General features: G+C 48.5%; 1 protein-coding gene across 1 annotated transcript in view; it reads left to right on the forward strand.

Annotated features, from left to right (window-relative positions):
- The window catches only part of SPTB (spectrin beta, erythrocytic), a 191,124-nt gene extending 166,331 nt beyond the window's left edge, over positions 1–24,793 (forward strand). The window contains exons 32-36 of the mRNA XM_060175718.1: positions 2,699–2,708; positions 17,227–17,594; positions 20,993–21,166; positions 21,701–21,743; positions 21,890–24,793. Coding sequence (XP_060031701.1) covers positions 2,699–2,708; positions 17,227–17,594; positions 20,993–21,166; positions 21,701–21,743; positions 21,890–22,057 — 763 coding nt within the window. The 3' untranslated portion in view covers positions 22,058–24,793. The remainder of the gene's footprint in view (positions 1–2,698; positions 2,709–17,226; positions 17,595–20,992; positions 21,167–21,700; positions 21,744–21,889) is intronic.
- Positions 24,794–26,460: the final 1,667 nt, after the last annotated feature.

Consider the following 26,460-nt stretch of genomic DNA (forward strand, 5'->3'; position numbering starts at 1 on the left):
GAGAGCAGGGCCCCTGCAGGCTGGGGAACATTTACCACAAGCACAGGCCTCTCCTAGGAGGGACAGTGGTCTGCCTGCCCTCTCTCTGCCACAGGCCCGGGTCATGGTGGCTCTCCTGCTATCCTTTCTTTGTGGTCTGGTGTTGGTACCCTATAGACTAGAGCCATGCGGCATTGCTTTCACCCAAAACCCAGCACTAGTGCATGCCAGCTTCCTGCTTTAGAGGACTGATGAGAATCACCCCACAACCTATACCCCTGCCTCAGCCTCCACACACACCACTGGGGGGCCCTCCCTCCCCAGTGTGCATGCACAGTCTGCCTCAAGCACATCATTATGCACTCCCATGGCCTCCCTCACCTCTGACCTTCCCATGTGAGAACACTAGAGAATGTTCTGGCTTTTCAAAACAAAATAAAACAAAACAAAAGTCCATTTGTACAGGTAAGTGTAAGTGCATGTGAGGTCAAGAAGAAGAAACCAAGTTACTCTACTGGGGTGGGAGTCAGGACATTGGATTCCCGTCCCTATTTTTGCTAGAAACTTCCTGCATGATCAGATGAACCTCCTGATCTTCCCTAAGATCCGGGTCATGCTCTCTCAATAAGGCTACAAAAAGTTTCACACATTCCTGTTTGTCTGCAGCAAATGTAAATAAAGGGAGGGGCTGGGAAAAGCAATGTTCCCCACTTCCCTCTGGTCTGTCATGTTCCAAACTCTGAGGTACCTGGTTCCTTTCTGGGGTGTCAGTTGGTGTAAGGCTAGAGATGGGACAGAGGAGGCCAAGGGCTGGGGTGTTTGTCTTTGTTCTGGTTTGGGGAATCAAAAGAGGGTGACCCCAGCCTCCTGCCAACATCTGCACCCAGAAGTCTTTGCCCTTTCTCTCAGTGCCGGAAATACCCTCACCCCAGAACCTTCTACCTGGGTGCCTCCCCTTCATCCTTGGGCTCTGGGTGTCTCCGAATCCCCGGTGTAATGCTTGTGGGGAGATGCTATTTGCTGGGATGTAGAGGTGGATCACAGAGACAGAAGGGCGTTGAAGAGGAGCTGAGTCACCACAGGCTTACCTGCCCTGAATGCCACATTGTGCCTGCTTCCCTGGCTTTGAGGTGGGAAGTAGGGCCATTAGAGGTTAGTGACATCCCTGAAAAGGACAGGTGCACCTAGGGCCAATGACAATAAGAGTATCTTCAATGTCCGAAGTTTGGGGCAGTCCTGTCCTCTCTACTTGCAAGCCTTTCTCTCAGCCAAGTCCAAACTGTGCTGCCCAAGGGACCCTGGGGTGCTTGACCCCTCCAAAATGTATCTGCATAGGACCTGAGTATGAGCAGGCTCCATCATCCTGTGGTCAAGGATCTCTTCCCCAAGCAGGAAACTCACCACCATCACACTTTCATAGAACCTTTCCAGTCTGCCCCAACTGGCTTCCAGAAGAAGCCGGGTAGCTCCTTAGAGTCAAACCATGGTCTTACAGGTTGATGCAGCTTCTGAGGAGTAACCAGCACTTAGGACTGTAAAAGGGGGTGGGGGTGTGTGCCAGGGGGCTGAGCAAACACTGGGCTTCCAGCCAGGACACCTCCTAGCCAATACCTGGATGGCTCCAGCTGCTGTCCCCCACTTTGACAACTGGGACAGTCTCTCTCTCTCTCTCTCTCTCTCTCTCTCTCTCTCTCACTCTCTCCCCCAGCAGCAACGTCTCCACAGCAGGGAGCTGCAGTGGTAGCCAGGCCCTGACACACTAGGATGTGAGTGTATGGAGGCAGCACCAGTTGTGTGTGTGCGCTGAAGTGAGCTGTCTCCCTTGGCTCCCCCTGTGAGGCTGGGCTGGGCTGTTGTTTTCGGCATTCTGCATAGAATAGAATTTGAGTACATTGGCAGAGTGCAGAGCAGGTCTGGACAGAACAGCATTTTCCCCCTAGACCTGGATGTGGCCCCATGGCCCCAGGATGCCTGAGTCAGCATGGCAGGGGTGTGACCCTGTGGCCTGGTGCCCCACCCTGGTGCCTCAGCCTCCACAGAGAAGCCCACACAAAGAAGTTCTTTCTGGACACTTGTCTGTCCTGGGCCTGCCTGCTCTCTCTGGTCTAGTCAGGCTCCTGGGCCTCTCTGCTCTAGTCTCTTCCTAAACTCGTTCTTCTAAGCTGTGCTTCAGAGAGTCCTTGGCATTGCTGAGCTTGGTTAACATGAATGGGGTTTGAAGATGGTAACTGTTGAGTGTCGGATCTGGGTGGGGGCTTGGTGTCTTCTAGCTCATTCTCTCTGACTGTGTGACCAACTCAAGGCCACTGAGGCATGGAGGAGCAAGCCACCAGTTCCTCCAGGGCAACAGGGATAGGGAGCCCTGAAGACTACCTGTGGGGAAGCCTGTGACTGACCAGGTCTCCTGCTCTCTGCCCGAGGGGATCTGCACATGCCCCATCCTCCTCTTTCCCTCCTCACTCATCTCACCTCTCAACCTCCTGTACTGGATTCTTCCCGCTGTCTACCCACTTGCCATCTCAGGTGGCTGGTTTCTGGGGCACAGTTTTGAGTCATTCTGTTCCCCATATTCCACTTCTTCTAAGCACACTCCACCAACCTGGGGACCCCTTACCACTGCTGTAGCCTCAGCTTCTCCCCTGTTCCTCTGGGTTCAATACTGACTCCCTTCTCTTGTGACACATCTGTCTCTGCTCACCCTCAATCTCTTTGTCTCTAGCTGCTCTCAAGTAAGCAAATCACCTCTTTGTCTTCTCTTGCAAACAGCTGTGTTCTGAACAGCCTTACCAGCCTGTCTGCCTATAGTCCTTCTCAACCTCACCCCAGGATGGAGCCCAGCACCATCCTGGGGGAATGTAAAAGCTCCCCACCCCACATCATCAATGTGAGAAGGTTGTCTAAAGCTTTTAGCAATAGGGCTTAGCCCACCCAACCCTTCCTGCAGCCTGGTTCCAAGTGGCTCTGACATGATCATATTGCCTCAGACTGGGCTCATCCCATTTCAACTAGGAACTCCACTGGATAAGGTCTTTCCTGCTGTGGCAAAAGTACCCCAACCTTGCAGCAGTGTTTAGTAGAAAGAACATGGAGTTTGGGACCAGACACATCCTCAACCTTCCTCCCACATAAGTGACTATGGACCAAGTTACTCAGTCTCCCTGAATCTTGGTCTCTCTCCTCATCTTTAAAACAGGGGTACTGGTAATACATGCCTCGCAGAAAGGTGGTAAGTATTGAAAGACAGTATGTAGGTACAACAGCTGGGACCTTGTACTAATTCTTCAGTCTTCATCTTTTTGATCTCACTCCAGTTCCTTATCTCACATTCTTATTTGTTTGTTAAGATTTATTTTTAATATTGCAATTATTTATTGGATAGAAACAGACAGATGAGGGATGGGGATATAGGGAGAAACATTTGAAGAGGGATGGGGATATAGGGAGAGACATTTGCAGTATTGCTTCACCACTCATAAAGGTGGGGACCAGGGGCTTGAACCCAGATCCTTGCATATTGTGGCATGTATGCTCTACTGGGTTCACCACCACCGGGCCCCTAGATAGGTTTTCATGAACAAGAGACCAGAACACTCTTCAGCTCTGGCATGTGGTGACCTCTGGAGCCTCAAGCAGGCAAGTCTCATGTGTTACCACTGTGTCGTCGTCTCCCTGGCCCCCCAGTTCTTCACCTTTTAAAAGAAATATATTCCGGGAGTTGGGTAGTAGAACAGCGGGTTAAGCACACGTGGTGCAAAGCACAAGAACCAGAGTAAAGATCCTGGCTCGAGCCCCTAGCTCCCCACCTTCAGGGGAGTCTTTCACAGGTGGTGAAACAGGTCTGACATCAATAACAATAGTAACTACAACAATAAAACAAGGGCAACAAAAGGGAATAAATAAATGTAAAAAAATTTAAAAAAGAAATATATTCCATATGAATTCTCACATCCACTGTCAGAAGCTCCTTTCCCAAAACGAACCTTCTAGAACTCCTGACCCCTAAGACCACCTGTCCATATGTTGTGGGATTAAGACTCAGAGCCAGTCAATGGAGTCAACAAGGAGCAACTTTATTCACATTAATGAATGGGCCACAGAAAGTGCTCCTTGTGCTCTTAAAGAATTCTGGGCCTCAAAGGGAAGGTACAGTATATATAGGGGCTGCAGGTGGGATTTGTATCCATTGCTCAGCATCTGGTTGCCTTATAGTTACTGCTATCGTTTCCTTCATAACTTTGGGGAAGGTTTAGCATCAAGACTTAGAAGCTTCACGGTTGTCAGAATAAGATACTCCACAGGGGCGGGGGGGGGGGACCTTCTTTCTCAAGGTCTCCTGTTATCTGGGGCTTCTCTTCTTCCTTCAGTTTGGTTCTTTAACTCTTTCTTAGCCTTAATACTCTCTTTTTCTTTTCCACTTCAGTACACTGGGCAGTCTATACTGTGAAAGGCGCTAGGATTCATTAGTCTCTTTCTGGAGTCAATACTCGTGCCCTACTCCTCACTCACCAGCATTATCTTTGTAAGAATCCCCCTTTCTGTGTTTTCTTGTTTGTTTTTGTATTTGGGTTGACTGAGTATCTTCTAGAGCCTCCAAAAAACCAGGTGGTCACCAGATTGTTTTCTCCTGGGAGTTGGGAGACTTCGTTGTCTGTGTGGTTTTCTTCACCACCTGCTGGCTGGACCTGGAAGTACACTTTCAACTCCATTAGAGGAAATACTACCTGTCTTGCCTGTCCCAAGACTCCTTGATGGAGAAAGCCCTCAGTGTTCTGCCTCCTCCCCCCACTTAAACCAGTTTTCCAGCAAGACAGGATCCTAAATGTCAAGCTTAAAGGACTCTGGCAAAGGGTTGGTAAAATAGCTCAGTTGGATAGTGTGCTACTTTGCCATGCATGAGACCCAGGTTCGAGCCTAGCGCCCCCACTGCATTGAAGAAAGCTTTGGTGCAGTGCTCTCTCAGTTTCTATCTATGCCTCTCTGTGTATTGGGAAAAAAATGTGGGCTGGTGATGGTACACATGGTTAAATGCAAAGACCCAAGTTCAAGCCTCCGGTCTCCACATGTAGGGGGAAAGCTTCATAAGGGGTCAAGTAGTGATGCAAGTATATCTCTCTCTCTCTCTCCCTATTTCCCCTTTCCTTTTTGATTTCACTTTGTCTCTATCCAATAAAATAAACTGCTAAAGTGACCATCCCCCACCCATAGAAGCTGGGGACTCTCTGTGAGATCCTAAAAGTCTCTCTTGTTTGTGTCTCTTCTGTCCCCTGATGTCCCTCAACCAGCAACCCAAGCTTCCTGTCCCCACTTGGAATCATGATCCCAGCAGCCTCCTCACAGAGGAGGCTGATCCCCAGAGAACAGAACCTGGCTCCACCCATCCAGTCCCTCTCATACTGTCACTTCCACTTATAGTCTAGACTCCTTGACATCCAAGATTTCTTCCAAGAAGCTGGACACCCCTTTTCCTCTGAGTGTCCCCCAGCTCTTCTGGGTTATTCAGTATCAGTGTAATCTATGCAGCTTCCAAGTATCCCAAAGACCAAAGATAGGTTCCTTTCTGCCTGAGAACATAAAATCAAAAGGAAATCTTGGGTCATTTCATATATTCCACTTTCTCACAAAGGTAGCCAGCTCTGGGCTCAGGTTCCTCAGCCTGGAGCCCTCCTGGGACTCTGCTGGGCCAGCCTGTTTGGCAAGGCAGAGTCTCCGCATCAGAAGGTGGTTTAGTTCTAGGGGTAGAACTACCTCAGTATCCCCTCCTTTCCCCAGCTCTTCCTTACAAGTCAGCACAAAGCATATTTAGCTGTGGGGCTCAGAGAAGGAAGACCCTCCTACCCAAACCATGCTGCCAGCCTGAGCATGGGTCACTCTGCTGGCAAGTGGTTCATCATTGAGAAGTCCTTAAGAGCTTGATCTGAGAAAGAGTCTGCAGTCATTTCCCAGGAGGTTAGGACAGTGACTAGAACATTAGACATACAAGCATGAGGTCCTGAGTTCACTTCCCAGCACTGTATATGCCAGAGTGATATTCTAGTTCTCTCCCTCCCAATCTCTGCCTTTAAATAAATCTTTAAAATAAAAAAAGGAAGGAAAGAATGGGGAGCGGGGTGGGGAACAGAAAGAAAGAGTGGTCCAGGAGATTGTACAGTGGATAAAGCATTGAAACCTCAAACATGAGGTCCTAAATCCTGTCCCCAGCATCACATATGCAAAGTGACTCTCTCCCCTTTCATAATTAATAAGTAAATCCTTAAACAATAACAAAGTGCAGCCTAGGAGGTGGTGCAGTAGATAAAGTATTTGACTCCCAAGCATGAGGTCCCAAGTTCATTTCCTAACATTGCATTGCCAGAATGATGTTCTAATTCTCTCTCTCTCTTACTCTCTCTCTCTCTCTCTCTCTCTCCCTATCTCAAGTAAATGAAAGAAAAACAGAGATGGAGAGAAAAGAGAGCAAAGCAGCAAAGGCCAGAGACACCTCACTGGATAGGGCATGTTGTTGCCATATGTAGCTGAGGTTGAGCAGAATTGAGAGATACCATGTGGCCAGAGAAACAGAAGTCATGTTCTTGCTTCAGTGCTACATTAAACCTGCCATGTGAACCCAGATGGGCCACTGAGCTTTTCTAGACACAATTTCCCCATCAGTAACTAGAGGGACTGTGCCTTATGGCCCCAGACCTCTTCACAGCTTCTCCCTGCCCCACCCCACCCCCGCCCCCGCGTCTTTCGCACAGCTTCATCTGACCCTCTTTATCATTCATCATTTTGGTACCTCTGAGGCTCCACATACATAAGTTTAGTGTGCTAGCAATGTGCTGTCTCCCTAGTCAGCTTTATTTTCTTTATTGTTCTATGTGTGTGTGTGTGTGTGTGTGTGAGAGAGAGAGAGAGAGAGCAAAGCACTGCTGCATGATCTACAGAGTTCACTTGTTTTGTTTTTGTGGCTTTCATGTGGTGCCAGGGATCGAACCCAGGGCCTCACACATGCAAAACCCCATCATTGAGCTACCTCCTGAAAACAACTCTTCATCATCTTCATCGTCATTGCCAAGGATATAGGTTTATTTAAGAAAGTCACCCTCTAAAGACAGGGTGTGAGCTTGATGATCTCAAGAAGTAAGTAAAAGCCTCACTCTAAGCTCCTCAAGCAGTAGAAAGTGTAATTGTGGCAAGGAAAAAAATAGATACAGAGTAAGGACTTGACTCAGTAAGAAAAAAAGCATTCCATGGTCCTGGAGGTGGTGCAATGGATAAGGCATTGGACTCTCAAGCAAGAGGTCCTGAGTTCAATCCCCGGCAGCACATGTACCAGAGTGATGTCTGGTTCCTTATCTCTCCTATCATTTCTCATGAATAAATAAATAAAAATCTTTTTAGAAAAGAAAGGAAGGAAGGAAGGGAGGGAGGGAGGGAGGGAGGGAGAGAGGGAGGGAGGAAGAAAGAATGAATGATTCCTGTGTAGTAGAAAACTTAGTTTAAGGGCTAGTGCAGCCTTGAGAATGGAAGGGTGGGTGGTAAGCAGATCTGCCTCAAGTAATTTTTTTATTACTGTTGTTTCAGAAAGGGATTTGACCATCCAGATACATATTTTGATACAGTTCTTAAAGTCTTTGCAAAGTAGTGAGCTCTTGGGGGGCAGGCGGTAGCACACCCAGTTAAGCGCACATAGTATGCACTATGCACAAGGACCCAGGTTCGAGCCCCTGCTTCCCACCTGCAGTGGAGATGCTTCACGAGAAGTGAAGCAGGTCTGTAGGTATCTTTCTCTCTCCTTCTCTGTCTTCTCTCAATTTATCTCTGTCCTATCAAATAAAATGGTGTAAGTTAAAAAAAAAAAAGTAGTATAAAAATCCACTGTGAGTCACTAGAACCTTCTGATGTATAGCAGGCTATTGTCCTGAATTCTGTCTTAGTGACTCTGCTTTCATCTTCACCCCACCACCACCACCACCACATCCTCCCTCCTTCAACCCCATTCCCACCCCCAGACTTTATGGTGAAGCCTCTGGCTTCTGCTCCTGCCTAATTTTTTTGCTCCTTCACACAGTTACCCACTTCCCTGTTACCCATTTCCACTTCCTGGTAGGAGCACTGGGTATTCCACCTGCAAATACCAAGGAAGAAGGTGGGGACTTGCTTGCCAGTGAACATTCCTTCCCTAGGGCCAGATGAGGGTTTGAGATAGTCACACTAGCTCCACAGGATATTGCCCAGTAATGCCTGAAGGTAGTAGGTACAGAGAGAGGCAACACCTGGGCTTTGAGCCCTGCAGTGGGTGTACACACAGACTCAGGGGAGTGCAGTGGGGAGGAGTAGGCCTCTGGCTGGAGTAGGGGGGGTGTCTTATGGTCCCCGGTGAGAGATGGGGTAATGCTGAGGGAAGGGGCTGCTTCTTTCTGTCTGAGAGTCTATCTGGTGTTGCTCTTTTGGCCTTCTAGAAGTTCCTTATTCTCTCCCATCTCTCTCTCACATTGTCCCCTTGTCCTTGGGCAGTTGGAAGCTATGTTGAGGAAGAAAGGATTGGTTGGTCTTAAAAAGTGAGTGATCCAGTGGGTTAAGCACATGTGGCACAAAGCGTAAGGACCAGCATAAGGATCCCGGTTCGAGCCCCCGGCTCCCCACCTGCAGGGGCATCGCTTTACAAGCGGTGAAGCAGGTCTGCAGGTGTCTATCTTTCTCTTCCCCTCTCTGTCTTCCCCTCCTCTCTCCATCTCTCTCTGTCCTGTCTAACAATGACGACATCAATAACAACAATAACTAGCGCAGTGGGTTAAGCACAGGTGGTACGGACCAGCTGTAATGATCCCAGTTCAAACTCCCGGCTCCCCACCTGCATGGGAGTCGCTTCACAGGTGGTGAAGCAGGTCTGCAGGTGTCTGTCTTTCTCTCCCCCCTCTGTCTTCCCCTCCTCTCTCCATTTCTGTCTGTCCTATCCAACAACAACTACAACAATAAAACAATAAGGGCAGTAAAAGAGAATAAATATTTTTTTAAAAAATGAGTGATCTGACTCATCCTAGTAGCCCAATACAAATATAAATCAAGAGATTAATCTCCAGCCACTTAGGAAAAAACAGCACTCACCTGTAGGTTTTATTTTCTTATATTTATTTATTTTCCCTTTTTTTGTTGCCCTTGTTTTTTATTGTTGTTTAGTTATTATTGTTGTTATTGATGTTGATTTTGTTGTTGTTGGATAGGACAGACAGAAATGGAGAGAGAAGGGGAAGACAGAGAGGGGGAGAGAAAGATAGACACCTGCAGACCTGCTCCACCACCCGTGAGGCGACTCCCCTGTAGGTGGGGAGCTGGGAGCTTGAACCGGGATCCTTATGCCGGTCCTTGCGTTTCACACCAAGTGCACTTAACCTGCTGCACTACCAACCAACTCCCTGGGTTTTATTTTCTACAATCATTTTAATTGTCCATGGTCTGTATTCAGTTTTATCCCAAGTTACAAACTCTTATGTGACTAGCTCAATAAAATCTCTCATCTAAAAAAAAAGGGCCTGTTCCCTCTCCTGCATCCCACCCTCCTCCAGAACCTTTCTTCCCCCTCTCTTTCTCTTATTTATTTTTCTTTTTATTGCTACCAGGGTCAATGCTGAGACTCAGTGCCTGCATGACAAATCCACCATTCCTGATGACCATTTCTTTCCTTCCCTTCCCTTCCTTTTCCTCCCCACCCTCCCCACTTTCTCCTTCCTTTTTATTTGATAGGACAGAGAAATGGAAAAGGAAGGGAATAGTGAGATACCTGCAGCACTGCTTTACCACTCGTGAAGCTTCCCTGCAGGCGGGGCTGAGGGGCTTGAACCTGGGTTCTTGCACATGGTAATGTTTCCCAAACAGCTATGCCACTATTTGGACCCTGCATCTATCTTTCTCAAGATCTTGTTTGGAGGTTCTAGTAGGGGAGTGCAGCTACTCGTATACCCTCGACCAAAGACCAGCCTGTCTTTTTCCGGGTAAGGCCATCCTCTTCGACTGAGCACACAGCTTCAGGAGGGGCGCACGTGGAGCAGTGAGGGAGGAAGGGGACACCCGCCTAGCCAGCCAGATCGGCCGAATCAACCCTGGCGATCAATGGGGTGACAGGTGTTGGCAGCCAGATCGCCCTCACATCCAGCATCCATCTTTCTTATCTGGGCCCATGAAGGGGATGTAGCCACTAAACACCTCCATCTTCCACCCTCCTCTTGGCTGCACCTCCTCAGACCTTGGTCCTCAGGGTTGAGGGAACAGTATGCATTTCTAGTTGTCTCCACATAAACAGTCAAGGACACAGGAGAACTCTTTGCACACATTAGAGAACCCCCATGTTCCAGAGCCAGCTCATACTCCCATCACATAAACTGTGACCTGTCATGCTGCCATGGCCTCTGAGAGTCTCTGCCAGGGAACATGGGCCAGCCCCTACTGGAGGAAACAGAAAAGTGAGATTAGGCTGGGAGGTGGTCCTGCCTGGCAAAAATCTAAAAGGAAGGAAAGTAGAAGTGAAATATGTAGGCAGACAAAGAAGACACACAGACCTTTAGCAGAACCAGCCCCAGAAGGATACAGGCTGGGTGGTAAGGCTCACATAGATGCTTTGCGCTGGGATTCCTGGCCTTTGTCCTACCCCCTGGAGTCCTCCCTCCTGGAAGAACAATGGCTTTGGGCTTGAGACTAGAGTTACGGAGGTGGGAAATGAGAGGTTTTGCTTTCTGATTAGAGATCTGCCTCATGTGACTGGGATTGTAGCTCAGTGGGAAAGCACATGTCTCACATGCATGAGGCCTTGGGTTCAACCTCTGGCACCAATCATCATCATCACCCCATGTCAGAGGGTTGGCCTGACTGAGCCTACAGACAGCCCCCAAATGCAGGCTTTGAGCCCAATCTGACCACTGCTGGATGGCCCAGGCAGAGCTTCAGGACCCCCAACCCCTGTAGCCAATGCCAGCTCACTAAAGAAACTGGAAAGATAGAAACTTTACAAGATGCATAAAGATGGGACCAGGTGATGGCGCACCTGGTTAAGCGTACACATCACAGTGTATAAGGACCCAGGTTCAAGCCCCTGGTCCCCACCTGCAGAGGGAAAATTTAACAAGTGGTGAAGCAGTGCTGCAGGTGTCTATCTCCCCCCAACATCTCTCTGTCTCTATCCAATAGTAAACAAAAATTTTTTTTAAAGGTGTATAAAGATGAGTGATACAGGCATCACTCAAAGGACTCAGGCAGGAAAAGATGACAGCCCTAATGATGTGACAAAAACTCAGCCTAGTCCAGCTTTAGAATGATACCCTGAAATTGCCTTCTATACCTGCGGTGTGACAGTGGGTGGGACGCTTAACCTCTCTGGGCATCAGTTTTCTCAGAGGTTGAAAGTGATAACCTATGGTGCTGGTTTTCAAATGCTTCCAGCCAGGTTACCCTTTCTTTATATGAGGCCTTCCTAAACCTTTGCTTTTAACCTGTTCATTGACCGGTTGTAATTTGATGGGCTGGTAACATAACCAGCTTTACACTTTTTTTTAAATGTCTTTTTAAATATCCATTTATTCCCTTTTGTTGCCTTTTTTTTTTTTTTTGTAGTTATTATTGTTGTCATCGTTGTTGGATAGGACAAAGAAATGGAGAGAGGAGGGTAAGACAGAAAGGAGAGAAAGATAGACACCTGCAGACCTGCTTCACCGCTTGTGAAGTGACTCCCCTGCAGGTGGGGAGCCGGGGCTCGAACTGGAATACTTATGCCATCCTTGCATTTGCGCCACATGCGCTTAACCTGCTGCACTACCGCCTGACTCCCAGCTTTATACTTTTTTAAAAAATATTTATTTATTCCCTTTTGTTGCCCTTGTTTATTGTTGTAGTTATTGTTGTTATTATCGATATCGTCATTATTGGATAGGACAGAGAGAAATGGAGAGAGGAAGGAAAGACAGAGAGTGGAAGAGAAAGACAGACACCTGCAGACCTGCTTCACCACTTGTGAACTGACTCCCCTACAGGTGGGGAGCCGGGGGCTCGAACCAGGATCCTTGTGCTGGTCCTTGTGCTTTGTGCTACATGAGCTTAATCCACTGTGCTACCGCCCAACTCCCAGCTTTACACTTTCTTCCAACCAGTGTCTTTAGTTACCTTCCAGGCAGACCTTGGCCACTTTTTTAATTTTATTTTTTATTAGCAGGATTATTGCTGGGGCTTGATGCCTACATGACAAATCCACTACTCCCAGCAGTCATTTTCCTCCTTCCTTCATTCCTTCCTTTCTTCCTTCCTTCCTTCCTTCCTTCCTTCCTTTCTTCTTTCTTTCTTTTATTTGGTAGGAAAGAGAGAAATTGAGAGGGGAGAAAGAGAAAAAGAGGGAGGGAGAAAGACAGACACCTGTATGAAGACATATCTGTCCTTCTGGCCAGTTGATGCATATGGGATCTGAGAGAATAAGGCAGCATACAGCAAAGGTCTTAGGGAGTCTGTTGGATAAACAAGTTAAGAAATAGTCGTCAAGAGAAGAGTGGACAGTAAAAAGGAACCAGTCATCTTCCTCAAAGTTGGGAGGCATATCAGCAAAGAGAGAGCTACATATATGTTTCAACTGAAAATTGGATTTTTGTGGGAAACTGGGTGAAAGAATATGTCAGTAGCCACCCTAGTTTCAGGAGCAGATTTCTGTCCTATTCAACTACCTTCTATTCAGTTGCCAAGCATAGGAGCCTTATCTTGTGACATTCAGAATGACTACAAACTGACTGTGACTTCGGGCACTTGTAAATGTCTTAAGCCTGGTGTTTTCACTGTCCTACCTCTAAACTATCAGTCTGGCAAAAGCCTTATTTATAATTTTATGTCACAGCACTGCAGTGTTTCTTCACTGCTCATGAAGCTTCCCCCCTGCAGGTGGGGACCTGGTGCTTGAACCCAGATCGTTATGCTTGGTAACATGTGCATTCAGCCAGGTGTGCCACCTCCCATTCCTCTTGGCCACATTTTTATTTATTTTTAATTATTTATTTTTATATTACAGAATTACATGTCAACAGGGGTTTGAATCCACACTATTTCCATCAGCAGAGTGCTGAATCTTCACTCTCCCCATTGCAGTCCACCACAGTTCCCCTAAGGTTGTGGACATGGGCCAACCATCATCTCTACAGCTATCTGTCCACATTTATACATAGTTGCCCCCCCCCCTTTTTCTGATTCAATCCTCTCTTCCCCTCCAAGCCACTAATGACAACATAGCTACCTCCATATGTCCCTCTCCTTTTCCTTCTCTCTCTCTGGGTGCTGATGGAGCTGGAGAGCAGAGTCCTCTTATTTTCATCCTATCACTTCTCCCTGCTGGGAGTATGGATCAAGGATATTTATGGGGAGCAGAAGGTAGGAGTTCTGGCTTCTGTAGCTGCTTCTCTGCTGAGCATGGGTGTTGACAGATCGATCCATACCCCCAGCCTGTTTCTCTTTCCCTAGTGGACCAGAGCTCTGGAGATGCGAGGGTCCAGAACACATTGGTGAGGTCGTCTGCCCAGAGAAGTCGGGATGGAGTCATGGTAGCATCTGTAACTTGGTGTCTGGAAGGTGGCATGACCTAAGTTGAGACAAGATGGCTAATGAACAGGAACCAAAAAAGTAGGATTAGAGCAATGAGATTAGGGATTTTATGGTAGAAGAAAGCTAGAAAATCCATTTTAGGCATGTTCCTGCGGGTATACAACTATGGTAGTGTTACTTGAGTTTGGTAGCTAGCCTGAAGTTGGATAATATTGTCTGAGTGGTCCGGGAGGTGGCGCAGTGGATAAAGCATTGTACTCTCAAGCATGAGCTCTTGAGTTCAATCCCCGGCAGCACATGTACCAGAGCGATGTCTGGTTCTTTCTCTCTCTCCTCCTTTCTCATTAATAAATAAAATATTTTTTTAAAAAAAGACTATTGTCTGAGAGAATAGTGTCAGAGTAGAGAAAAAGAACTGGAAAGCTGGATTTGGGCAGGCTCCTGTTCTTAAAAAAAGAATTCTGTGGCTAAAATTAACTATTTACCTCCATCCACCTGCTCTAGGGCATATATATATATAGATATAGATATAGATATATAGTACTATATATATATATATATAGTACCAGAGCCTGTGAAACCTCTAAGTCCCTATTAGTCTGAGCTTATAGCTCATGGTCATAACTGGGAACATTACAGGCTACACTTACTGCAGAATCAGTCTTTTTCAAGTGGCAGGGCAGGATACCTCCAGCCTCCCTTTGGAGACTGGGGCCATCCTTTCCGTCAGTGCTTTATAGTGAGGAAAGGGTCCTGGGAGGACCCACAAGATGCTGTTCCTTACAGAAGCGACCAGTGGTAGTGGAGAGAGGGACCCTTTAGAGGTCAAGGCCCATCATATTTGTATGGGAATCCAAGGATGTCTTAACTAGGGCCCCAGATAATGAGGTGTTGTGATATTGACCAAACAAGCCATGATGAAGTGGGCCAGTCTCGTGCCCTTATCCAACTTTTGTATCCTCTCTATCTGATGATCTTAGATTTTCTCTGAGTTGTTTAGGCATTGAGGATTATTTGTTGAGTGCAGCCAGAGTTAGGTTTTTGGAATCTGTCTTCTTTGGGCCTTTTTGCTTGGCTTCCCAGCTAGTTTGGTCTAAGTCAAATCAATTAGAGAATTTATTATTAATTTATTATGAGAATTTATGATTGCCTTCTTTGTTTAAAATATTTTATTTATTGAATAACAGAGTAGTTGAGAGGGAAAGCAGAGAGAGAGAAAAGAAACACAGCAGCATTGCTTCACCATTTGTGAAGCTTCCCCCCTGCAAGTGGGGATGAGGTACTTAAACAAGAATATGATTTTAAAGATTTGTTTTACAATCCTGTTATTTTATATCCATGGTAAAGTTATTAAGAAAATTGCCCAAACATTTTTTTCTAAAATTACATCTCTAATTAAAAAAAAATAGATATGCAATGGATAAACTTAAAGTAAACATACTATTGGGAATAATTTTTAAATCTAATGGCCTCAATCCAAAGTTTTTGTTTTAAATTTTTTTGTTTTTTTATTTTAATATATTGATTTATAAAATGGAAACACTGACAAGACCAAAGGATAAGAGAGATACAATTCCCATCACCAGAGCTCCATATCCCATTCTCTCCCCTGATAGCTTTCCTATTCTTTAACCCCATGGGAGTATGGACCCAGGGTCACTATGGGGTGCAGAAGGTAGAAGGTCTGGCTTCTATAATTGCTTCCTTGCTGAACATGGGCGTTGACAGGTCGATCCATACTCCCAGCCTGTCTTTCTCTTTCCCTAGTGGGGCGGGGCCCCGAGGAAGCGGGGCTCCAGGAAAGAAGCAGTATCATCCAGGGAAGTCCAGTTGGCATTATGATGCCTTCTTTAGGCACTTCAACCATTATTGAGCACTTTGACTTTGAGTTATATAATTGCCCCTTGTTTACAGATATGTGTACACCTGTATCAGTACCCTAAACCCTAGCCTAGTCTGGAATCTGTCACTTGGTTAAATGGCATGCCATCTAACGTGAATGTAGGTAGTCCCATGTGTTAGGAAAGGTCTCCCCAGATTTGAAGAGTTGAGAGGCTGACTCCTCACGCTCGGTATCTCTGAGGCTATGGATTTTTCAGCTGTAGACTATGTGTCCAGTTCTCTTGTGTTCAATTATTGTTTTGGAGAGAGTGGAGATTGGATCTCGGCTACTCCATAAACCATGCCTCCCAGAAGTCTCAGCCATGACTTTAGCTGCTAAGCTATTGACCCTGTCAGAAATAATTTCATGCTTCACGCTGAAGCCCACATCCTCCCACAACCCATTTCTTGATTGTGGATCTGAGCCTTGCCCTGAGGAACACACAGAACACGCTCAGGACCTCCTGCTCTTTTCTGTGGCTCCTGATAACACTCTTCTGGACCCCCATCTTCTTGGGGAAAAGGCCAGGCATGTAACTCAGTGGTATGCTTGCATGTATGAGGTCCTGGGCTGGCTCCCTGTAGCCAAAGGGGATTAGGGGAGGTAATCTCTTTAATGCCTGGGTCCTTCCCACTGGGTACTGTAAGGTCTCCAGTAGCAGGGACAGGGTCCTGGCTTAAGCCACACAGCCTTCTATCAGGAGCCCCAGCCATCGTGGGGACAGCTTCTCTGTGCTGCCACCCCTGCTTCCCTACAGGACAAGACATGGGAAGCCTGCATCCCTTGATATGGAGACTGACGCACAGTTTGTAGCTCCACTAGAGGCCCCCTCCCTTGGCCAGGAGTACCCCACCCTCCAGAGGGTATTGAGGTGGTTGGAAGCCACAGCCTTTCTCTAGCAGTGACTCTGGAGCTCCACACCCCCTGGCTGACGCACAGCAGAGAATGTGCAAAGCTTAGAAAGAAACCCCTAACTACTGATCCCACTCCAAGCCAGTGTGTGTGTGTGTGTGTGTGTGTGTGTGTGTGTGTGTTGGGGTGGAGGCGACTGACACCAGCATTGTCGATGGGACCCAATACTTGCACCACAATTATGCTACTCCTAGTGGCCTTTTCTTCTTTTTTTAAATAGAGACATTGAGAGGGGAGAGATAGGAAGAGAGAAACCTGCAGCACTGCTTCACTAGGGGGTCTTGAACACAGGTCCCTGTGTTTAGTATATGTGCACTCTACTGGGTGTACCACTGCCTGGCACTCATTTTTCTTTTTAAACTCCTGTGGTTGGAAAAGGCAGCAACCACTGCCCTACTCCAACAAACCCCTGGTCAGATGATGGAACCAGACCCAGTTGGTCAGCTCTGCACCACACCCTGGGAAGGTGAGGATCGATCTCTCTCTGTATACGGTGAAGGGGAGCCTTGGGGCCTTTAGCTTGGGGGCTTTGAGACATGATTAGAAGGTCACACAAAGAACTCACATTCAACATCCCAGAAGAGGTGTTTTTCAAACTTTCTTGGCAGAACTTTCTTTCATGTAAAATCCCATCTGAGCTCACACAAAACTCCTGCGTTGGAGTAAATGGTTGAAGTGGGAGACAGGGTGTATTGGGGCTGGGGGTGGGGGTAGGTTCTAGGCTTTGCCAGCAGCGTTGGAAACCCCTAGTGGATGGATCATCACTCAGGTCACTTCTGCTTGCTCTCAGATTGAAGTGAGGGGGCAGTGGGAATGGTGCCCAAGTCTAGGGAGGCAGGTGATGCGGTGGGGTGGGAGTAACCATGGCAGGTCATAGAGAGCCGGGTGGACCAAGAGGCACCAACAGATAGGAACCAGATTTGGTGGAGGGGGCTGTTCTGGATGTCCCAGTTCTGCTAAGGGTTGTCCCTAGGTTGAGCCCTCCCACAAGCTGTGCTCCTCCCTTGTGCCCTGAGCAGGGGGAAGAGGAGAAGCAGTGGCCTCAGGACCTACAGCCGCCGCCCCCACCGGGGCCTCGGGAGGGAGAACAGGAGAAAGCCATCGGGGATGAAGGTCCTGCCACAGAGCCCCTCTTTAAGGTCTTGGACACACCTCTGAGCGAGGGCGATGAGCCGACCACACTGCCAGCCCAGCGGGACTACGGGCACAGCGTGCAGATGGAAGGCTACCTGGGCCGCAAGCACGACCTGGAGGGGCCCAACAAAAAGGCCTCCAACAGGTGTGTGTGTGTGTGTGTGTGTGTGTGTGTGTGTGTGTGTGTGTGTGTGTTGGGATCGGGGTGCTCTGGAACCACTCTAGCAACACAGCCTCAGGGAAGAGGGTCCTGGGCACCCCTCTGGGTGTCCTCATGACTTGTCATGATAGGGGAAAGCCTGGTTCCAGTTCTGGTCCCAGGTTCAAATCCTGAAGTCTTATACAAATCAGCCAGCCTGTCTCCCCAGTTATAAAGTGGGGGTGATAATAACAGTGTGCTCACACCTGGCAGAAAGCAGGGCTCACAGAACACCAGCTGCTGTCCTTACTTTCCCAGAGCTGGGAACATAGAGGTCAACCTTGGTACAATGAGCAGTTCCTTGACTTTTAATCAATCTTCTTGATATCTTTTATCAATATGTGCATATATTGTCTAATGCCCTTTTAAGATATATCTGGGGACCAGGCAGTGGCACACCCAGTTGAGAGCACATATCATGTGCAAGGATCTGGGTTCAAGCCCCTGCAGGGGGGAAGCTTCACAAGTGGTGAAGCAGTGCTGCAGGTATCACTCTCCCTCTGCACCCTTCTCCCCTCTTAAATTCTCTGTCTTATCAAATAAAAATAAATTTTAAAAGCTATTAGAAAAGAGACACTTGTGAAAATCAAGTGCAGTCATCTTTTAATCAACCTGGGCCTGTTTCCTCAGCTATAAAATAGAAGAGGAAAAAGAATGAGGTTGGCACAGCTACCTTTCAGAAGGCCCTGTCAGTGCTGTCATCCAATGCCTTTGTGCCCCTGGGGGTTCATTCAAAGGCTGTGTCCTTTCATGACCCCAATGCAATCATTGGGTCCCTGTCTCCAGGGACTCCTCTACCAAAGGCCCCCATGGTAGGCATCCAGGGGGCCCCGGGAAATAAGGCAGCATTAGGAGGTTAAAGACAGTCATTGCCCACGGCCAACTAGCTGCATACAACCTGTTTCTGGGGACACTCCAATGCCCTTTTAGATCCCAAAAGTGAAAATGGGGTTCAACCGCCCTGCAGAGATTGTTAATATGGAAAAATCTACCAGAAAGGATAAGGCACTATTTATTGAGCACATATTATACGCCAGGCATTATATGTTGGGCTCACCTGAGTGAGCCACCCTTACTCAATGCTGAAGTTTCTACTTTCCAGATGTGAAAAGAGAGTCACAGAGAGGTTAAGTCATTTGTGGCAAGCAGGCTTCTCCTCCAAGACCCAACTCCTCAGCGACTGACTGCCTTAGTTGGGCTTTAACCACAAAGGTGGTTGCCAGAGAGAAAAGGACTCCCACAGGCCTTGTAAAATGCCTCCGTAGCCAGCTTTAAATGTCCCGTTTGACTTTCCAGTCCTTTCTTTCTCCCTTTGTGTCCTGCAAGTTCTCTACCTTCCTGCCCTCCAAAGCAGAGAAAGGAGGAAGAAGAGAAGGGAAAGGAAGAGAATCTTCTTGTTTCTTGGCATTCATGACTGGGTGCTGCAAACTGGGCTGCACTCAACACCAAATGTGACGTGTAGGGCCAGGTGGTGGCACATCTGGTACAGCAAATATTACCATGCACAAGGATCTGGGTTCAAACCCCTGGCCTCTCAACAATGAAGCAGGACTGCAGATGTGTCTCTCCTCCCCCTTTCAACTTCTTTGTCTCTATTCAAAAATAATATGTTAATATGTTTTTTAAAATGCAACATGTTGCCCATGTCAGTGAAGGAGTTCAGGTTAGCACAACACTCACTAGGTTAATGAGCTTGCCCTCACCACACAGATTAGCTGAGGTGAGCCTTGATTTGCACAGATGTATCTTAAAACTAGACAGTAAATTGACAAAGTGAAATAAACCCAAAATAAACTCTTGCCCAGTTCACTTTATGAGAATCAACTATGCTAATAGATGAGGAGATACTTTGAAAAGTTTATGCTGTTAGTTTCAGACTCAGAACTTCTTTTAGAAATATATTTTAAGGGGAGTCAGGCTGTAGCACAGCAGGTGAAGCACAGGTGGCGCAAAGCACAAGGACCGGCATGAGGATCCCGGTTCGAGCCCTGACTCCCCACCTGCAGGGGAGTCGCTTCACAAGTGGTGAAGCAGGTCTGCAGGTGTCTGTCTTTCTCTCCCCCAACTACGACCACAATAATAACTACAAAAATAAAACAACAAGGGCAACAAAAGGGAATAAATAAATAAAATAAAATAGAAATATTTTAAGGTACCGTCATGTTACCAGTAAAAATTAATGCACATAAGTGCTTAACACATCTGTAAATTATTATGGATTTTTCTTTTTTTGGGGGGGGAGGGGTCCTCCAGGGTTATTGCTGGGGCTCAGTGCCTGCACTGCGAATCCACTGCTCCTGGAGGCTATTTTCCCCCTTTTTTGTTGCCCTTATTTTTTTATCGTTGTTGTTATTTTTATTATTGTTATTGATGTCATTGTTGTTGGATAGGACAGAGAGAAATGGAGAGAGGAGGGGAAGACAGAGAGGGAGAAAGATAGACACCTGCAGACTTGCTTCACCGCCTGTGAAGCAACTCCCCTGCAGGTGGGGAGCCGGGGGCTTGAACCAGGATCCTTACGTTGGTCCTTGAGCTTAGTGCCACGTGCGCTCAATCCACTGCGCTACCGCCCACCCCCAAATTATGGATTTTTTCAATATTACAAGGCCCATAATATATAACATGACAAAATGTATTTGTGTATATACATGTACACACATGTGTGTGATGCCTAGTAGCTGTTCGGAGTGTTCTAAAGAACTCATCTGAGATGTGGGGAAATACTTAGGATAAAGGAGGCTGGGCAGTGGTGCATCTGGTTGAGCACACGCATTGCTAAGCACAAGGGTCTGGGTTTAAGCCCTAATCCCTATGGGCAGGAGGGAAGCTTCAGGGATCTTTCTTCTTCTCTATTTCTCTTTCCCTCTCAATTTCTCTGTCCTATCAAATAAAAGAACTGAATACACAATAAAACCCATTTTAGCTACTGATGTGGACAGGGGGAAATGAGTATCTGAATAGAGAAAAAAAGGCTAGAAATAAAATGTTAATAATCATTAATTTTTAGTAGCAGAATCACATATAGATGCTCTTAGCATCATTTTTGTTTCAATTTACTATAAGGAAGGAAGGAAGAGAGGTGGGGGAGATAGAGAGGAAGAGTGGCAGAGACACCTGCAGCCCTCTTTCACCACTAATGGAGCTCTGCCCCTGCAGGTGGAGACCAGAGACTTGAACCTGCATCCTTGTACATTATAATGTGTGCATTTAACCAGGTTCTCCACTGCCTGGCCCCTTTCAGTTTACTAGTTATCAAAGAAAGTTAGTATAAAAATTGAACTAGCCAAAGAATTGGAGAGAAACTGCGGTTTCAGGACTGGGGTGATCTGCCTGTGTCTTTGCAGGTCCTGGAACAACCTGTACTGTGTGCTCAGGAATAGCCAACTGACCTTCTACAAGGACGCCAAGAACCTAGCACTGGGGGTGCCCTACCACGGGGAGGAGCCCCTAGCCCTGAGACATGCCATCTGTGAGATTGCTGCCAACTACAAGAAGAAGAAGCATGTTTTCAAACTGAGGTGAGGCCCCTTCCTCGCCACTGCCCCCTGCCTGGTGCCTTGGCAGCACTGGTGACCAACCCACTGTCTGGGGGCAGCCCCAGGCCTCCACTGTCCTGCAGGGAGTTTTCAAATCAAAGAGGCCGGGGCGGGTGGTGGCGTACTTAGTTAAGCATACAGGTAAGGACAGGGGAGTTAGAATCCCATCTCCGTCTGCAGGGTGGAGGCTTCACAAGTAGTAAAACAGGTTGCAGGTCTCTCCCTCTCCCCTCTCAATTTTTCTCTGTTCTATCAATAAAAAGTAAAAATTTTTAAAGGTGGGGGGGATGGCCCCTGGGAGCAGTGAATTCATAGTGCCCACCAAGCCCCAGTGATAACCCTGGCAATAATTTAAAAAAACAAAAAAATCAAAAGAAGCCACCTGTCAGGTGTGTTGCCTGAGAGACTTCTGGTGGGGCTGGGGGAAATGGGGTACTTTATGTGTGTTTGAGGGGGATGGGCTGGGCAGAGGGCTCTAGTGGTGGCTATATGACAGGACACCCCTTATCCCCTTAGGCTGAGCAATGGCAGCGAATGGCTCTTCCACGGCAAGGATGAGGTAAGTGGGGTAAGTGGGTGACCGACAAAAGGGCAGGTGGGAAAGATCCAAGCCCAGTTGACCCCAGAACGGGCAGTCCTAGGGACCCTCCTTTGGTGGGTTTGGGGTAGGAGGCGTGTGCCCTGATGTCCCCGCCCACCCCACAGGAGGAGATGCTGTCTTGGCTGCAGGGAGTGAGCACCGCCATCAACGAGTCTCAGAGCATCCGTGTCAAGGCGCAGAGCCTGCCCCTGCCCTCCATTGCTGGCCCGGATGCCAGCCTGGGCAAGAAGGACAAGGAGAAGAGATTCAGCTTCTTCCCTAAAAAGAAGTAGCCTCTGTGGGCCCCCCCATGGGTGGGGGCCGTGGTGTGCGGGACATATGAGTACGCCCACCCTGGAGGGGCCGGGATGGCCTGGGTGTGGCCCGGTCTTTCTCTGCTGTCTCCCGGGCTGCCTACTGCCTGCCGCCTGCCTGCTCTGAGTCCGGCCCGGGCCCCAGAGCCCCCGCTGCACTGCAATAGCTGCCTTTGTCTGCCTGGCCCGGGACCCTCGAATCCCGGCCTGATGCCCGCCTCCGCACCCTCCACCTCCGTGCAGCCCTGGCACCTCTGCAGAGGGCAAGCCTGGGGCTCCAGGGACAGTGGCTCCTAGTTCAGGGATTGGGGACAGGAAACGGTTGTCCTAGGCACATGCTCTCTACCCCTTCCCCAGCTGAGGGCATGCCTACCTACCCCTTATGTACCCAGAGAAGCTGGATAAGACTGACAGGGTTAGGAAGCCCGGGGTCCCCAAATGCTGCCCATTCTTGCTTCAGGCAGCAGGGGAGGGGAAAGTTGTTGGAATTGCCTGACCTGCCCTTAGAGGCACCAGGATGCAACCTTCCTGTGGGCCACCAGCCCTAGTTTTGGACACTGGCATTTGGGGACACAGGAGACAGGCAGGTCTGTGGGTCCTGACTGCAAGGAGCTGCGTGCTGTCCCAGCCCCCGTGCTATCACAGGTGACAGGAGGGCTAGTAAGCTCTCAGCTGATCCTCTTTCCAAACTGGCCAGAGCTTAGGGCTCCCAGCCAAGGCCCAGAGGAGGAAGATGGGCCTCCACACTGCCCGAGGTTCTGCCTCTCAATCCCCAAACCTCCTCTCACTCCCAGTAGCTGCCAAACCAGCAATATCAGATCGAGACGCAGGGTCTCTTAGAGAGAAGGTGCAGGACCCCAGATTCAACTAGGACACCCCAGCTCCTGGAGTAAAATATCCCAAAGCCAAAATGCTCAGCTGGGTCCTACCTGCAAATGGTAATGTCTGAAGGTCCCAGCTGGACAGACAGCCAAGTTTGTGATTCATCATTAGAGAAAGTGTGGCCAGAGTTGTGACAAATGCAAGGCTATAACCAGCTTCTTCTGAAGGTCCTGAGCGTGGGTCTTGGGGGGCACCAATAGGTACAGAACTCAAACACTTACCCTCCCACCACCCCCAAACATAGTCATGTAAGGGCCCTGCAATCTCTCTGTAGCCCTAGGGATGATCTTCTCCAAGTACTGGAGGGAAAAAGACCCCCAAGTTCTAATGACTTTTCTTCACTGCTCAGAAGCAATACAACTTTGGCCCAGCATCTTAATTGGCAGTAGGTCCAAAAGAGGGCCAACCCAGCAGTCATTTCCCAGGGGAAACCATAAACGTCCTCGGGCTGCAGTTTTTTCTTTCAATCACCTTCCCTACCGGAAGGTGCCTTAGACATGCAGAGATGATTCTTCTGGAAGTTGGTAAGGCTCTGGTGGAGACCACAGGGGCAGGCAGAGTAAACAGACCTTCCCAGGAGCCCATAGCACAGGCTGTGTGATCAATGCCACCATGTCAAGATGAAGCCAACTTCAGCAGATACAAAAAACAGGTGAGAAAAAGGCTCCCCACCGAGAGCCCGCCAGGCCCAGATCAGGTGGTCCCAGGTCCTTCATTTGGCCCCTGCTCACTTAACCTGACAGCCCTCTTTGCTTCTGTGAGGAACCTAGTGTATACTACTCACCTACTGTTTTCTTCATGCCGGGAAACCGAGGCAGCAGGCATTGAGGTGACTACACTCACCTGGCAGTAAAGATGGCAGCCAAGTTCCTGTCCTGCTCTAGGGCAGACAGCAGGCTCCTTACTGAAAAGCAGGTGATGGCAAGAGCCTCAGCTGCTGCCCTGGCCAGTCTTGAGGGAGCTGAGGGAGACAAAAAGCCACTCTCTCCCCTTCCTGTGTGCCAAAGTAGCACCTAGCCGTTCCCAGCAAGCAACTCCACTGACCCGAGTGGAAGGGCCCCCGAGGAGTGAGGTTTTCACCACCCCAGGCAAGCGCAGCCAGCTGCATGTGGCCCACCGTCTATTGCCAGCAACCTGTGCATCTATCTCCCCACATCACACAGGCCCCCAGACACTTGGCAGGTGGGACACACTGTAGGCACCCCACTTTTTGGGGGGGAAGTCTTGTGTCACACTGCATTCCAAGCTTCCTGGTGCCCTGGCAAAGTTTGTTTCCTTACATTTTCTACTCTGTGGTCTTTAGGAGTATTCCCAAACTAGGTCCACACAGCTCCAGTCCATACCAGCAAACGAGGTTTTCTCCCCAGGGTAGTTTAGAGGAAGCTCCTTCTGGGCATGGCTAGGCGGTCCTCCTTCTCTCTCCCCACCTCCCTTCACCCCTGGCCTCCACTGTCTGGCTTTAGGGGGTATGGGGATACCCCAATAGTCCTCTTGTCAAGGGCCAGTGGAAGGTTCAGCTGCCCTTCTTCCCCTTTTTTCCTTCTGCCTATCAGAGGGTAACTAGGGTCCCCGAAGCTGGCCCTGGATCCTCCCATCTCCCATCAGGGGGAGAAAGCAGAGATCCAGAGGGCCACGTGGCTCAGTCCTTTGGACAAGCAAGCTCAGGGAGGACACCAAGGGAGGTGTCTGCAGAGGACTGCAGATCTGCCGGGCACAGACCATGCAATCTGGGGCTGGCCCTGGGGCCGGCTGGGCCTTGTCCTCCACCTGCTCAAATGTGCTTCCACAAGAGGAAACCCATTGACTAGTTTTTCTAATAAATCAATAACGCTCCATACTTGTTTTATTCCACTAACCCTGCTTTCCTTTGAACTGGACCGAGGACTAGAGGGGGGGGGGGGGATTAGGGTGTGGGGAGGCTTGTGGGAGGGGGGTTATGACTGCATTTTCTGGCCTGTCCCTGAAAGTCTTGTAGAACCCTCACACTACCCAGGTCCATGCCTCACCTGAGACCAAGACAATCTTGCCCACTCATCAGTTCAGCCTTCTAGAGGTTCTACTAACAGGCCTTTCCCCAGAGAGCTCAGGACAGAGAGAGACTTCAGCCCTCACTGAACATCAGGAGCACAGAATCCCATGCTCGGGATTCATCTCAGGAAAGGTAGTTTCAATTGGTCTGGGTGGCTGGAACCCAGGCAACACCTATTTCTCAAAGGATCCCCAGGGATTCTGATGATAACCTCCAAACTGTCCAAGGGCGTAGACACACGTGTACACCTGGGTGGAATGTGCACATCACCTGGGGAAGGCCCCTGCTCCCCACCTGAGACTGAGTCAGGGAGTCTGAGAAGCAGCAACTCCTCCGTCTTCTTCCATTTACAGACAAGGAAACAACTACAGTTCAGGTAGCCCAGTTAACTCATGAGCCTGGACCTCCTGATTCAGTCCGACATGTTTATGACTACTCAGGGTCACATTCCGAGACTTGCCTGGCAGAATCAGCAACCTCAGGGAATGCGGAAGGAGCCACAGGACCTTCAGGGTAGCTGGCAGAACACAGGCTAGTTCTGCCCTACCTGCTTTTGCTCAGGAGAAGGGGCTCTAATCTCCCTTTGATCAGTCACACTCAACTGATCCATCTTCATAAGACCGCCCCTCCATGGGTCAATTTACAGGGTAGCTCTAACACTTGGGGCTACAAGCACCCCCTCCCCCTTTTCTTTCTTTTTCGCCTCCAGGGTTATCGCTGGGGCTTGGTGCCTGTACTACAAATTCACTGCTCTTGGCCACCATCTTACTGGCTAGGACAGAGAGAAATTGGGAGACAGGAAGAGAGAAAGATAGACTGACACCTGCAGACCTGCTTCTACACTTGTGAAGAATGCAGGAACCCCACCCCCACAGATGGGGAGGAGGGGGCTCAAACCAGGATCCTTAGCACTTAGTCCTATGGGCACTAAACTTAATGCACCACTACTTGGCCCCACCCATCTCTTTCTAGGGGACAGCCATAAGGAACAGGACAAAACCAGGCTGGTATAGAGGGGCAGGCCACCCAGTTGAGCACACACATTATCCTGTGGAGGGACTTGGGTTCAAGCTCCCAGTCCCCACCTGAAGGGGGAATGAATCAACAGTGGTGAAGCAGTACTGCGGGTGTCTATCTCTCTCTTCCCCTCTTCAATTTCTCTCTATCCTATCAAAATATAAAGTAAGGGGTGGGAGAGATAGCATAGTGGTTATGAAAAAAAGATCCTCATGCCCGAGGCTCTGAGGTCCCATGTTCAAGGTTGAACATGCTGCACCACCATAAGCCAAACCTGAGCAGTGCAAATATAAATAAAAGTAAGTAAAAATACAATAAAAAGGAAAAAAAAATACCACTAAGAGTAGTAGATTCGTCATGCAGGCACTGAGCCTCAGCAATAACTCTGATGGTAATAATAATAAAAATAATAATCCAGTTAGAAACAGGGAAGCATCAGTCCCTAGCCACTTGA

This window comes from Erinaceus europaeus, chromosome 16 (genome assembly GCF_950295315.1).
Source record: "Erinaceus europaeus chromosome 16, mEriEur2.1, whole genome shotgun sequence".
Lineage (NCBI taxonomy): Eukaryota > Metazoa > Chordata > Mammalia > Eulipotyphla > Erinaceidae > Erinaceus > Erinaceus europaeus.